The sequence below is a fragment of the Salvelinus fontinalis genome, chromosome 10 (genome assembly GCF_029448725.1).
Source record: "Salvelinus fontinalis isolate EN_2023a chromosome 10, ASM2944872v1, whole genome shotgun sequence".
NCBI classification, from domain to species: domain Eukaryota; kingdom Metazoa; phylum Chordata; class Actinopteri; order Salmoniformes; family Salmonidae; genus Salvelinus; species Salvelinus fontinalis.
Genome location: NC_074674.1, coordinates 41,904,056 through 41,919,661, shown reverse-complemented (window position 1 = coordinate 41,919,661; position 15,606 = coordinate 41,904,056). Strand labels below are relative to the sequence as shown.

General features: G+C 41.9%; 1 protein-coding gene across 1 annotated transcript in view; it reads right to left on the bottom strand.

Moving 5' to 3' along the window:
* mtus2a (microtubule associated tumor suppressor candidate 2a) overlaps positions 1–15,606 on the bottom strand; it is a gene marked incomplete in the record, with an annotated part of 168,405 nt that overhangs the window by 27,336 nt on the left and 125,463 nt on the right. Inside the window, 3 exon segments of the mRNA XM_055936824.1 lie at positions 1,822–1,947; positions 8,779–9,035; positions 11,591–11,689. Coding sequence (XP_055792799.1) covers positions 1,822–1,947; positions 8,779–9,035; positions 11,591–11,689 — 482 coding nt within the window.

Genomic DNA, 15,606 nt, shown 5'->3' with positions numbered 1-15,606 from the left:
TTATGGGAAACCTGACTTATTAGGGCCTAGATTGCAGTTCCTATGGCATCCACTAGATGTCAACAGTCCTTAGAAATTGTTCTATGTTTTTCTTTTGAGAAATGAAGAAGTAGTCCTATTCTTTCCATGTGTCACTCAGAAGGTCTCTAGTCTTTTGATGCGCGTGAACAAGAGCGTGCTCCATGTTGTTTTTCTTCGGTATTGGAAACTGTTTAATCCGTCTTAAATTTGATCGATTATTTACATTTTTAGGGTACCTGAGGTTGGATTAGAAACGTTGTTTGAAATGTTTGGACCAAGTTTACAGGTAACATATTAGATACTTTGTAGTTATGTTGGGCGAGTTGGAACTTGTGTATTTCTGAATCAAACACGCCAAATAAATTGACATTTTGGGGATATAAAGAAGGAATTTATCGAACAAAACGACCATTCATTGTGTCACTGAGACATTTGAGATTGCAAAAAGATGAAGATCTTCAAAAGTAAGGCATTAATTATATCGTTATTTCTGACTTTTGTGTCGCACCTGCCTGGTTGAAAAATGATTTTCATGTTTTTGTATGCGGGGCCCTGTCCTCAGATAATCGCATGGTGTGCTTTCGCCGTAAAGCCTTTTTGAAATCTGACACTGCGGCCAGATTAACAAGAAGTTAAGCTTTATTTTGATGTATTACACTTATATTTTCGTAAATGTTGAATATTTATATTTCTGTAGTTTGAATTTGGTGCTCTGCAATTTCACCGGATGTTGTCAAATCAATCCCGCTGACGGGATGGGAGCGTTAAGGGATCCCTGTTAACACATGTTTCCCAATAAAGCCCCTTGAATTGAATTGACAGAGAGACAAACCATCCAACCCAAAAAAGGCCTGTGTGGTTGATGGTATCCTAAAATAAATGATAACACTACATGATTCCATTTGTGTTATTTCCGAGTTTTGATGTCTTCACTATTATTCTACAATGTAGAAAAATAAAGAAGAACCCTTGAATGAGTAAATGTGTCCAAACTTTTGATGGGTACTGTATATAATATTGATGCTTTATCTGTGGAATACCCATAAAAATATTTCCGCTAAAAGCTAATATCTTCAGCCAGCTCTAAAAGTGGGCGTGAAATGAATACCCGTCGTGATGCACTCACTTCCAAATCTCATTTTGGTCGAGATCCTATTTACACTTAGTAGTCGATGGATGTTTCTGACTCAGATCAATGCCACATAGTTCGTTTATTACAAAAGAAGTTGGTTCTATCAGGCAGTTCCCCTTTAAATACGGGACCATGTAGGGCTGTGTAACTGGAAGCACCTGGGTAACGTTGCCCACTCAGGGAAAGATCTAGGATCAGCTTCCCCTCTCCCAGTCCTAACCTTAACCAGTAGTGGAGTAAATGCTAAACTGACCTAAGATCAGCTTCCAGGGACAACTTCTCCCTACACTGTAACTGAGAGTGGGACTGCGTGTAGGACTGCAGTGACACACAGACAGACACCAGAGGGAGCCATCATATCGCAAATGAGATAAAGACACAAAGTACCACACAGGGTCTGGGATATAGTGGGATATTCTACGTACACATTCTACTGATACAACAAAGTTACCTCATCTCACTCCCCTTACCTCATTCCCCTCATCTCACTCCCCTTACCTCATGTGTGTGTGTGTGTGTGTGTGTGTGTGTGTGTGTGTGTGTGTGTGTGTGTGTGTGTGTGTGTGTGTGTGTGTGTGTGTGTGTGTGTGTGTGTGTGTGTGTGTGTGTGTGTTTGCCAGTGTGTATAGTGTGTATTTGCCAGTGTGTATAGTGTGGGTGTTTGTTACCTGTAGACAGTAGTGTTGGGAAGTAATGATGAAGGCTTGTAGTCCTAGCGTAGTCTTCCTCAGTTCCTCTCTCAGTGATGTTAGCTGGTCCTCCTGTTCCACACAGCGATTCTGAAGCCTCTGCACCTATAACAATACCACAATAACACACATGAATCTCATATACAGTAGCATATACAGTAACATGTTGATTTACAGTAACATGATCTACAGTAACATTATGATCTACAGTAACATGATGATCTACAGTAACATGATCTACAGTAACATGATGATCTACAGTAACATGATCTACAGTAACATGATGATCTACAGTAACATGATCTACAGTAACATGATCTACAGTAACATGATGATCTACAGTAACATGATGATTTACAGTAACATGATGATCTACAGTAACATGATCTACAGTAACATAATATACAGTAACATGATGATCTACAGTAACATGATGATCTACAGTAACATGATGATCTACAGTAACATGATCTACAGTAACATGATGATCTACAGTAACATGATGATCTACAGTAACATGATGATCTACAGTAACATGATCTACAGTAACATGATGATCTACAGTAACATGATCTACAGTAACATGATGATCTACAGTAACATGATCTACAGTAACATGATCTACAGTAACATGATCTACAGTAACATGATCTACAGTAACATGATGATCTACAGTAACATGATCTACAGTAACATGATGATCTACAGTAACATGATCTACAGTAACATGATGATCTACAGTAACATGAGGATCTACAGTAACATGAGGATCTACAGTAACATGATGATCTACAGTAACATGATCTACAGTAACATGATGATCTACAGTAACATGATGATCTACAGTAACATGATCTACAGTAACATGATGATCTACAGTAACATGATCTACAGTAACATGATCTACAGTAACATGATCTACAGTAACATGATCTACAGTAACATAATATACAGTAACATGATGATCTACAGTAACATGATGATCTACAGTAACATGATCTACAGTAACATGATCTACAGTAACATGATCTACAGTAACATGATCTACAGTAACATGATGATCTACAGTAACATGATGATCTACAGTAACATGATCTACAGTAACATGATGATCTACAGTAACATGATGATCTACAGTAACATGATGATCTACAGTAACATGATGATCTACAGTAACATGATCTACAGTAACATGATCTACAGTAACATGATGATCTACAGTAACATGATGATCTACAGTAACATGATCTACAGTAACATCATAATATACCGTAACATGATAATATACAGTAACATGATCATTTTTATGCGTTATTCACTGTGCCAATACAGATTTTTTTAGCTTCTCTTTAACTCTATATTGTTGGAAAAATACCCGCGAGTAAATATTTCACTGTTAGTCTCCACCTGTTATTTAGGAAGCATGTGACAAATAACATGTGATTTGATACAGTAACATTATAATGTACAGTAACATGATAATATACAGTAACATTATAATGTACAGTAACATGATAATATACAGTAACATGATAATATACAGTAACATTATGATCTAAAGTAACATGATAATATACAGAAACATTATGATCTAAAGTAACATGATAATATACAGTAACATTATGATCTAAAGTAACATGATAATATACAGTAACATTATGATCTAAAGTAACATGATAATATACAGTAACATTATGATCTAAAGTAACATGATAATATACAGTAACATTATGATCTAAAGTAACATGATAATATACAGTAACATGATAATATACAGTAACATTATGATCTAAAGTAACATGATAATATACAGTAACATGATAATATACAGTAACATGATAATATACAGTAACATGATAATATACAGTAACATGATAATATACAGTAACATTATGATCTAAAGTAACATGATAATATACAGTAACATGATAATATACAGTAACATTATGATCTAAAGTAACATGATAATATACAGTAACATTATAATGTATGGTGTTATGCTCTGGAGCTATGAAACAATTAAAAGTATTACATTATTTTTTTCATTAAAGGTTCAACCGAAATTTGACTTCAAGCTTTTAACCCAACCCTTCTGAAGTGGAGAGGTGCGGGGGCTGCCAAATTGGGCACCCGGGGAGCAATTAATTGCCTCGCTCCTGAGCAGAATGACACATTTTTTTTCATATTGTCGGCTCGGGAATTCGATCTAGCAACCTATCGGTTACTGGCCAAACGCTCTGAAAGCTAGGCTACCTGTTGCACTCAGCTACGAAACAATCATTACGTCTCGGCTTCAGCTCAGTGGGCTAAAACAGACTTGCGGTACATATGCACACAGTCAACACTGCAGCCACTGGACCATACAGTAATATAACAACATATCACACTGCAGTCACTGGACCAGACAGTAATATAACAACACATCACACTGCAGTCACAGGACCAGACAGTAATATAACAACACATCACACTGCAGTCACTGGACCAGACAGTAATATAACAACATATCACACTGCAGTCACTGGACCAGACAGTAATATAACAACATATCACACTGCAGTCACTGGACCACACAGTAACAACACATCACACTGCAGTCACTGGACCAGACAGTAATATAACAACATATCACACTGCAGTCACTGGACCACACAGTAACAACACATCACACTGCAGTCACTGGATCATATAGTAATAAACAACACATCACACTGCAGTCACTGGATCATACAGTAACAACACAACACATCACACTGCAGTCACTGGACCACACAGCAATATAACAACATATCACACTGCAGTCACTGGACCATACAGTAATATAACAACACATCACACTGCAGTCACTGGACCATACAGTAATATAACAACACATCACACTGCAGTCACTGGACCATACAGTAATATAACAACACATCACACTGCAGTCACTGGACCATACAGTAACAACACAACACATCACACTGCAGTCACTGGACCATACAGTAATATAACAACATATCACACTGCAGTCACTGGACAATACAGTAATATAACAACACATCACACTGCAGTCACTGGACCACAGAGTAATATAACAACACATCACACTGCAGTCACTGGATCATACAGCAATATAACAACATATCACACTGCAGTCACTGGACCATACAGTAATATAACAACACATCACACTGCAGTCACTGGACCATACAGTAATATAACAACACATCACACTGCAGTCACTGGATCATACAGCAATATAACAACATATCACACTGCAGTCACTGGACCATACAGTAATATAACAACACATCACACTGCAGTAACAACACAACACATCACACTGCAGTAACAACACAACACATCACACTGCAGTCACTGGATCATACAGTAATATAACAACATATCACACTGCAGTCACTGGACCATACAGTAATATAACAACACATCACACTGCAGTAACAACACAAGATATCACACTGCAGTCACTGGATCATACAGCAATATAACAACACAGCACACTGCAGTAACAACACAACACATCACACTGCAGTCACTGGATCATACAGTAATATAACAACATATCACACTGCAGTCACTGGATCATACAGTAATATAACAACACATCACACTGCAGTAAAAATACAACACATCACACTGCAGTCACTGGACCTTACAGTAATATAACAACACATCACACTGCAGTTACTGGACCTTACAGTAATATAACAGCACATCACACTGCAGTCACTGGACCATACAGTAACAACGCAACACATCACACTGCAGTCACTGGATCATATAGTAATATAACAACACATCACACTGCAGTAACAACGCAACACATCACACTGCAGCCACTGGACCACACATTAATATAACAACACATCACACTGCAGTCACTGGACCAGACAGTAATATAACAACATATCACACTGCAGTCACTGGACCACACAGTAATATAACAACACATCACACTGCAGTCACTGGACCAGACAGTAATATAACAACATATCACACTGCAGTCACTGGACCATACAGCAATATAACAACATATCACACTGCAGTCACTGGACCATACAGTAACAACACAACATATCACACTGCAGTCACTGGACCATACAGTAATATAACAACACATCACACTGCAGTCACTGGACCATACAGTAACAACACAACATATCACACTGCAGTCACTGGACCATACAGTAACAACACAACATATCACACTGCAGTCACTGGACCATACAGTAATATAACAACACATCACACTGCAGTCACTGGACCATACAGTAACAACACAACATATCACACTGCAGTCACTGGACCATACAGTAACATAACAACACATCACACTGCAGTCACTGGACCATACAGTAATATAACAACATATCACACTGCAGTCACTGGACCATACAGTAACATAACAACATATCACACTGCAGTCACTGGACCATACAGTAACATAACAACACATCACACTGCAGTAACAACACAACATATCACACTGCAGTCACTGGATCATACAGTAATATAACAACATATCACACTGCAGTCACTGGATCATACAGTAATATAACAACATATCACACTGTAGTCACTGGACCACACAGCAATATAACAACATATCACACTGCACTCACTGGATCATACAGTAACAACACAACACATCACACTGTAGTCACTGGATCATACAGTAATATAACAACATATCACACTGCAGTCACTGGATCATACAGTAACAACACAACACATCACACTGCAGTCACTGGATCATACAGTAATATAACAACATATCACACTGCAGTCACTGGATCATACAGTAACAACACAACACATCACACTGCTGTCACTGGACCATACAGCAATATAACAACATATCACACTGCAGTCACTGGATCATACAGTAACAACAAAACACATCACACTGCAGTCACTGGATCATACAGTAATATAACAACATATCACACTGCAGTCACTGGATTATACAGTAACAACACAACACATCACACTGCAGTCACTGGATCATACAGTAATATAACAACATATCACACTGCAGTCACTGGACCATACAGTAATATAACAACACATCACACTGCAGTCACTGGACCATACAGTAATATAACAACACATCACACTGCAGTCACTGGACCATACAGTAATATAACAACACATCACACTGCAGTCACTGGACCATACAGTAATATAACAACACATCACACTGCAGTAACAACACAACATATCACACTGCAGTAACAACACAACATATCACACTGCAGTCACTGGATCATACAGTAATATAACAACATATCACACTGCAGTCACTGGATCATACAGTAATATAACAACATATCACACTGCAGTCACTGGATCATACAGCAATATAACAACATATCACACTGCAGTCACTGGACCATACAGTAATATAACAACACATCACACTGCAGTCACTGGACCATACAGTAATATAACAACACATCACACTGCAGTAAGAACACAACACATCACACTGCAGTCACTGGACCATACAGTAACAACACATCACACTGCAGTAACAACACAACACATCACACTGCAGTCACTGGACCACACAGTAATATAACAACACATCACACTGCAGTCACTGGATCATACAGTAATATAATAACATATCACACTGCAGTCACTGGACCATACAGTAATATAACAACATATCACACTGCAGTCACTGGACCATACAGTAATATAACAACACATCACACTGCAGTCACTGGACCAGACAGTAATATAACAACACATCACACTGCACTAAGAACACAACACATCACACTGCAGTCACTGGACCATACAGTAACAACACATCACACTGCAGTAACAACACAACACATCACACTGCAGTCACTGGACCACACAGTAATATAACAACACATCACACTGCAGTCACTGGATCATACAGTAATATAACAACATATCACACTGCAGTCACTGGACCATACAGTAATATAACAACATATCACACTGCAGTCACTGGACCATACAGTAATATAACAACATATCACACTGCAGTCACTGGATCATACAGTAATATAACAACATATCACACTGCAGTCACTGGACCATACAGTAATATAACAACACATCACACTGCAGTCACTGGATCATACAGCAATATAACAACACATCACACTGCAGTCACTGGACCATACAGTAATATAACAACACATCACACTGCAGTCACTGGACGAAACAGTAACAACACATCACACTGCAGTAACAACACAACACATCACACTGCAGTCACTGGACCATACAGTAATATAACAACACATCACACTGCAGTCACTGGACCACACAGTAATATAACAACACATCACACTGCAGTCACTGGACCATACAGTAATATAACAACACATCACACTGCAGTTACTGGACCATACAGTAATATAACAACACATCACACTGCAGTCACTGGACCATACAGTAATATAACAACACATCACACTGCAGTCACTGGACCATACAGTAATATAACAACACATCACACTGCAGTCACTGGATCATACAGTAATATAACAACACATCACACTGCAGCCACTGGACCACACAGTAATATAACAACACATCACACTGCAGTCACTGGACCACACAGTAATATAACAACACATCACACTGCAGTAACAACACAACACATCACATGATTGTCTTGGGAATAATATCGATATAGTCTGGAATTTCCAAGAGGAACTTTAGTTTTTTCTCTGTGCATAAGACCAATGCAGTAGTCAAACCCATAGCTGTGTGAGTGTAGCTGAGGTAGTTCGGTGAATCACATTCTCCTATAGAGGTACCCTGTCTGAAACCTGAAAACTTTAGCTCCCAGAGATGATGCCTTAGGCGGGCTAACACAGTCTTATAGCGTGAAGACAATCCAGCTTGAAGCACAATCATAAAAGCATCATTTTCAGAACCACGTACCTCCTCCCTCTGTTTCTCCCTCTCTCTCTCCCTCTCCTGCTCCTCCCTCTCTCTCTCCTTCAACTGCGCCTCCTCTTTCTCCCTCTCTCTCTCCCTCTCCTGCTCCTCCCTCTCTCTCTCCTTCAACTGCGCCTCCTCTTTCTCCCTCTGCAGGTTCTCCTGCTGTTCCTGCTTTGGCCTGAAGGGGGGAACGCGCCGAGGGGAGCCGGGGGGGACTGACACTCTGGACGCTGCTGCTGGACGCTGCCTGGGGAGACCTGGAGAGAGAGGGAGAGGAGGGGGAGATAGAGAGAGAGAGGGAAAGGGAGACAGAGAGGGATATATGGGGGGACACAGAGGGAGAAGATAGAAAAAGAGGGAGAGAGAGAGAGAGAGGGGGGGGTTAAATGGGGTTAAATTAACAGAATGAAAAACACATCCTTGCGGTTGCCCCAGACGCATCAGACAGACTGAGCCTGCCACTACTGATTTACACAGATCACTGCTATTGCCCTGCATCACTGCTACTGCCTGGCATCACTGCTACTGCCTGGCATCACTGCTACTGCCCTGCATCACTGCTACTGCCTGGCATCACTGCTACTGCCTGGCATCACTGCTACTGTCTGGCATCACTGCTACTGTCTGGCATCACTGCTACTGTCCGGCATCACTGCTACTGTCTGGCATCACTGTTACTGTCTGGCATCGACTCTTTCAAACTGGATGACACACATAGAAAGGTTGATCTAACCTTGTTACACTCATTACTGGTCTGACACACACACACACACACACACACACACACACACACACACACACACACACACACACACACACACACACACACACACACACACACACACACACACAGGGGTTTCCTCCTCTAATGACATCGATGTATCATTCTGTCGTCTCCGTTAGTTCAATAAAGACGATTATCAGATTCCCCTGAGACGGATAAAATGTGTACTGTATGTGTGTGTGTGTGTGTGTGTTTGTGTAGATGTGTGTAGGTGTGTGTGTGTGTAGGTGTGTGTGTGTGTGTGTGTGTAGGTATGTGTGTAGGTATGTGTGTGTGTGTGTGTTTGTGTAGATGTGTATGTGTGTGTTTGTATAGATGTGTGTAGGTATGTGTGTGTGTAGGTGTGTGTGTGTAGGTGTGTGTGTGTAGGTGTGTGTTTGTAGGTGTGTGTGTGTGTGTAGGTGTGTGTGTTTGCGTAGATGTGTGTATGTGTGTGTTTGTGTAGATGTGTGTAGGTGTGTGTGTGTAGGTGTGTGTGTGTGTGTGTGTGTGTGTGTGTAGGTGTGTGTGTGTGTGTTTGCGTAGATGTGTGTATGTGTGTGTTTGTGTAGATGTGTGTAGGTGTGTGTGTGTAGGTGTGTGTGTGTGTGTAGGTGTGTGTGTGTGTGTGTGTGTGTGTGTAGGTGTGTGTGTGTAGGTGTGTGTGTGTGTTATCCCAGTCGTTACAACAGTCAGCCTGTCAGTAATACAACTAAACAGCATCAATATTAGTGGAAAATAATTAATGATGTTTTATATTGTTTATTTATTTAACCTTAATTTAACTAGGGCAAGTCAGTTAAGAACAAATTCTTATTTACAATGACGGCCTACCCCCTGTCCAATCCCTGACAACGCTGGGCCATTTGTGCGCCGCGCTATGGGACTCCCAATCACGGCCGGATGTGATGTCGCCTGGATTTGAACCAGGGACTGTAGTGACGCCTCTTGCACTGAGATGCAGTGCCTTAGACCGCTGCGTCACTCAGGCGCCCGGCATCAGGAGGGTGTGTCTCCCATTTGAGCAGTTACATACATGAATATTAGTTTATACGGTATTATATCGCTACTTTCCAAGAATTGATTTGTACAAATATATATATATATATATATATATATATAAAATAGTAATTAAATTTTACACAACCCTATGAAGTCCCATAGGAGCTTTGCGTGCTTCATATCTTTCTCCCACAGCCCATAATACTGTCTAGTCGTCTTCTCTAGTAGTCAATCAAATATAACAACATATGCTGTTTAGCAGACACCTGTATCCAAAGAGACTTACAGTCACGCACGTAAACATTTATTTTTTTAACATATAGGTGGTCCTGGGAATTGAACCCACTATCCTGGTGTCGCAAGCAACGTATCTTTACCAACCCGAGCAAGTTTGAATACATTCAGTCGGGACAACTGACTAGGTATCCCCCATTCCCTTTCCCTGACGCCATCATCCACCGTCTATTCAGCTCTGAAACATCTGTTACCCCCTGCAGCGCAGGACTGGTCTCCATGACAACAGGGGGCATCATCTGTCTCCGGTAATGAGCTGGGGGGAGGGGGTGAGGTGGAGACACTTGGCTTTGACAGTGAATGAAAGGGAGCATTTACAGGACACCCCAGCCCCTCTCCCCGCCCCTCCCCCAGCCCCTCTCTCGCCTCTCCCTGCCCCTCCCCCCGCGCCTCTCCATGGCCCTACTCCCCCTGCCCCTCCCTCTGCCCCTCCCCCAGCCCCTCTTCCTCCTCTCCCTGCCCCTCCCCCCGCTCCTCTCCATGGCCCTCCTCCCCCTGCCCCTCCCCCCGCCCCTCTCCATGGCCCTCCTCCCCCTGCCCCTCCCTCTGCCCCTCCCCCAGCCCCTCCTCCTCCTCTCCCTGCCCCCCCCCGCCCCTCTCCATGGCCCTCCTCCCCCTGCCCCTCCCCCATCATGTTGTTGTCTCATGTTGTCATTATGTTTTCTACACCTAATATTCTCACTTCTCTCCCCACGCTTGTATGCCTGTGTGTGTGTACCTGTGTGTGCCTGCGTGTGTGTACCTGTGTCTCACCTGGTGACTGGGGTTTAGGAGGCACCACAGCCAGCCTCTTAGGAGAGGAAGGGAGGGACCTTGTGATCTCAGAACTCCTCGGGAACTCCTTCCTCACACCTGTCATCAAACACAGCAACAAATCACAAACATGGAATTAAGCAATCAACCAATCAGAGACAATGAAAAACACATCAATTAAGCAATTATAACATTTTATTAGGCAATCAACCAATTATGTTATCAGTCTAATCAATACAGTATCTAATCTTCAACATCTCCCTCCTTTTCTCTCTACCCATATCTAACATTTAATCAGTTTAATGGAATAAACAATAAACAAAAGAGAAATAAACAAGGGAAACATTAGTAAACATTACACTAACAAAAGTTTTTAAATAATAAAGACATTTTAAATGTTATATAATTGGCTGTGTACAGTGTTGTTAAAATGTGCAAATAGTTGAAGTATGAAAGGGGAAAATAAATAAACAGATAAATATAGGTGGTATTTACAATGTTGATTGTGCTCCAATGGTTGCCCTGTTCTCATGACAACGGGTCACAAATGTTGCTGCTGTGATGCACACTGCGGTATTTCAACCAGTAGATATGGGAGTTTATCAATGTTTGATTTGTTTTCAAATTCTTTGTGGATCTGTGTAATCTGAGAGAAATATGTGTCTCTAATATGGTCATACATTGGGCAGGAGGTTAGGAAGTGCAGCTCAGTTTCCACCTCATTTTGTGGGCGGTGTGCACATAGCCTGTCTTCTCTTGAGAGCCATGTCTGCCTACGGCGGCCTTTCTCAATAGCAAGGCTATGCTCACTGAGTCTGTACATAGTCAAAGCTTTCCTTAATTTGGGGTCAGTCACAGTGGCCAGATAGCATTCCAATTTTCTCTGTTTTTTGGTTAATTATTTCCAGTGTGTCAAATAGTTATCTTTTTGCTTTTTTAATTTGGTTGGGATCAAAATATGTTTTTGTCCTTGCGCTCTGTTTGTGAACAGAGCCCCAGAACCAGCTGGCTGAGGAGACTCTTCTCCAGGTTCATCTCTCTGTAGAAGAGGGCTTTGTGGTGGAATGTGGTGGGCATCGATTCCTGGTGGTTGTAGAATTGAACAGCTCTTTTCTGCCTGTTGATAACTAGTGGATATAGTCCTAATTCTGCCTGTTGATAGCTAGTGGATATAGTCCTAATTCTGCCTGTTGATAACTAGTGGATATAGTCCTAATTCTGCTCTGCATTATTTAGGGGTTTTGCATTGTACACAAAAGTATATTGTGGCAGAATTCTGCTTGCAGAGTCTCAATTGGGTGTTTGTTCCATTCTGTGAATCCTTGGTTGGTGAGTGGACCCCAGACGTCACAATGGGTTCAATAACTAATCTATTTTTTTTTCCAGATCCTAATTTTGGATATTGAGTTTATGTTCCTTCAGATGGCACAGAAGGCTCTTCTTCCCTTGTCTCTTACATCGTTCACCGCCTTGTGGAAGTTACCTGCGGTGTTGATGTTTAGGCTGAGGTAGGTGTAATTCTTTTGTGTGCTCTAGGGCAACGGTGTCGAGATAGAATTTGTATTTGTTGTCTTGACTAATGGACCTTTTTTGGAACACCATTATTTTTGTCCTACTGAGATTCACTGTCAGGGTCCCAGGTCTGACAGAATCTGTGCAGAAGATCTAGGTGCTGATGTAGGCCTTCCTTGGTTGGTGACAGAAGCACCAGATCATCAGCAAACAGGAGACATTTGACTTCAGATTCTAGTAAGGTGAGGCCGGGTGCTGCAGACTGTTCTAGTTCCCTCGCCAATTCATTGATATAAATGTTGAAGAGCGTGGGGCTCAAGCTGCATCCCACGGCCCTGTCTCACCCCACGGCCCTGTCTCACCCCACGGCCCTGTCTCACCCCACGGCCCTGTCTCACCCCACGGCCCTGTCTCACCCCACGGCCCTGTCTCACCCCACGGTGCTGTCTCACTCCACGGCCCTGTCTCACCCCACGGCCCTGTCTCACTCCACGGCCCTGTCTCACCCCACGGCCCTGTCTCACCCCACGGCCCTGTCTCACCCCACGGCCCTGTCTCACTCCACGGCCCTGTCTCACCCCACGGCCCTGTCTCACCCCCCGGCCCTGTCTCACCCCACGGCCCTGTCTCACCCCACGGCCCTGTCTCACCCCACGGCCCTGTCTCACCCCACGGCCCTGTCTCACCCCACGGACCTGAGAAAAGAAATCTGTGTTTTTTGCCAATTTTAACTGCACACTTGTTGTTTGTCTACATTGATTTTATAAAGTCATATGTTTTCCCCCCAACACCGCTTTCCATCAATTTGTATAGCAGACTCTCATGACAAATTGAGTCAAAAGCTTTTTTGAAATCAACAAAGCATAAGAAGACTGCTTTTGTTTTGATTTGTTTGTCAATAAAAGTGTGCAGGGTGAATACGTGGTCTGTTGTATTTTGGTAAGAATCCAATTTGACATTTGCTCAGGACACTGTTTTCACTGAGGAAATGTTGGAGTCTGCTGTTGATGATACTGCTGAGGACTTTTATGAGATTGCTGGTGATGCATATTCCACTGGAATTATTGGGGTCAAATTTTTCTCCACTTCTGTGATTGGGGTGATCAGGCCTTGGTCCCACATATTGGGGAAGATGCCAGAGCTGAGGATAATGTTGAAGAGTTTAAGAATAGCCCATTTGAATTTGTGGTCTCTATATGTGAACATTTGAAATTGTGTTTTTTACATTGGTTAAAAGCAGAGACACAGAGCTACGAAATGGTTTTTCATACACTGCATTTGACGAACAATGGGAAAGTCATTCTTCTTTGAAAGTTGATGAACTTGTAACCTCACTTTTGAGAAAATGGCCTTTGAATGTTTTGGTACCTTCAGGAGAGCTCTCACTTGTCTACACCCATTCAGCATCGTTCACACCCTCTTAAGCTTTAGCTCCACCCATCTCTTTAAGGATTGAGCCGAGCGCGCTGTCCTAACAACAGCAGTCAAGCTAACTGGTTGTCGCAGTGACATTCTATTGAAATGGATACGTGGATATTGGAGTCTTTTGTTAAGACATGTAGCTAGCTAACTAAACAATGAACCATAATCCCAACTCATGACGTTACTACGCTGCATGAATCTACAGGTAGCTAACCAACCAGGTTCAATGTTAGCTAGCTAACATTAGGCTATAACTAGCCAAGGATCGAGGCAAACATGAACGGAGGAAAGTACAGAGAGATCCTTGATGAAAACCGTCTCCAGAGCACTCCGGACCTCAGACTGGGACGGAAGGTTCACCTTCCAACAGGACAATGACCCTAAGCACACAGCCAAGGCAACGCAGGAGTGGCTTCGGGACGAGTCTCTGAATATCCTTGAGTGGCCCAGCCAGAGCCCGAACTTGCACCCAATCGGACATTTCTGGAGAGACCTGAAAATAGCTGTGCAGCGACGCTCCCCATCCAACCTGACAGAGCTTGAGAAGATCTGCAGAGAAGAATGGGAGAAACTCCCCAAATACAGATGTGCCAAGCTTGTAGCGTCAAACATTATTTAATCGATTTTAGAATAAGGCTGGAACGTAACAAAATGTGGAAAAAGTCAAGGGGTCTGAATACTTTCCAAATGCACTGTATAACATTCTATTGGTTGCAAGAATTTTGTATAATTATGTAAATTGAAAAACAAAGTTTTGAATCCAGCGTTGTTTTGTGTATCAATTTGTAAACCATGTGTCATGGAATCCATACATCAGTAATATCTTCGCAACTATTTTGTCATCTATATGGGCACCTTAATGTGTACTGTGTGTAGTTAATGTGTACTGTGCAGTTAATGTGTACTGTGTGGTTAATGTGTACTGTGTGGTTAATGTGTACTGTGTGTAGTTAATGTGTACTGTGTGGTTAATGTGTACTGTGAAGTTAATGTATACTGTGAAGTTAATGTATACTGTGAAGTTAATGTATACTGTGTAGTTAATGTATACTGTGTAGTTAATGTATACTGTGTGTGGTTAA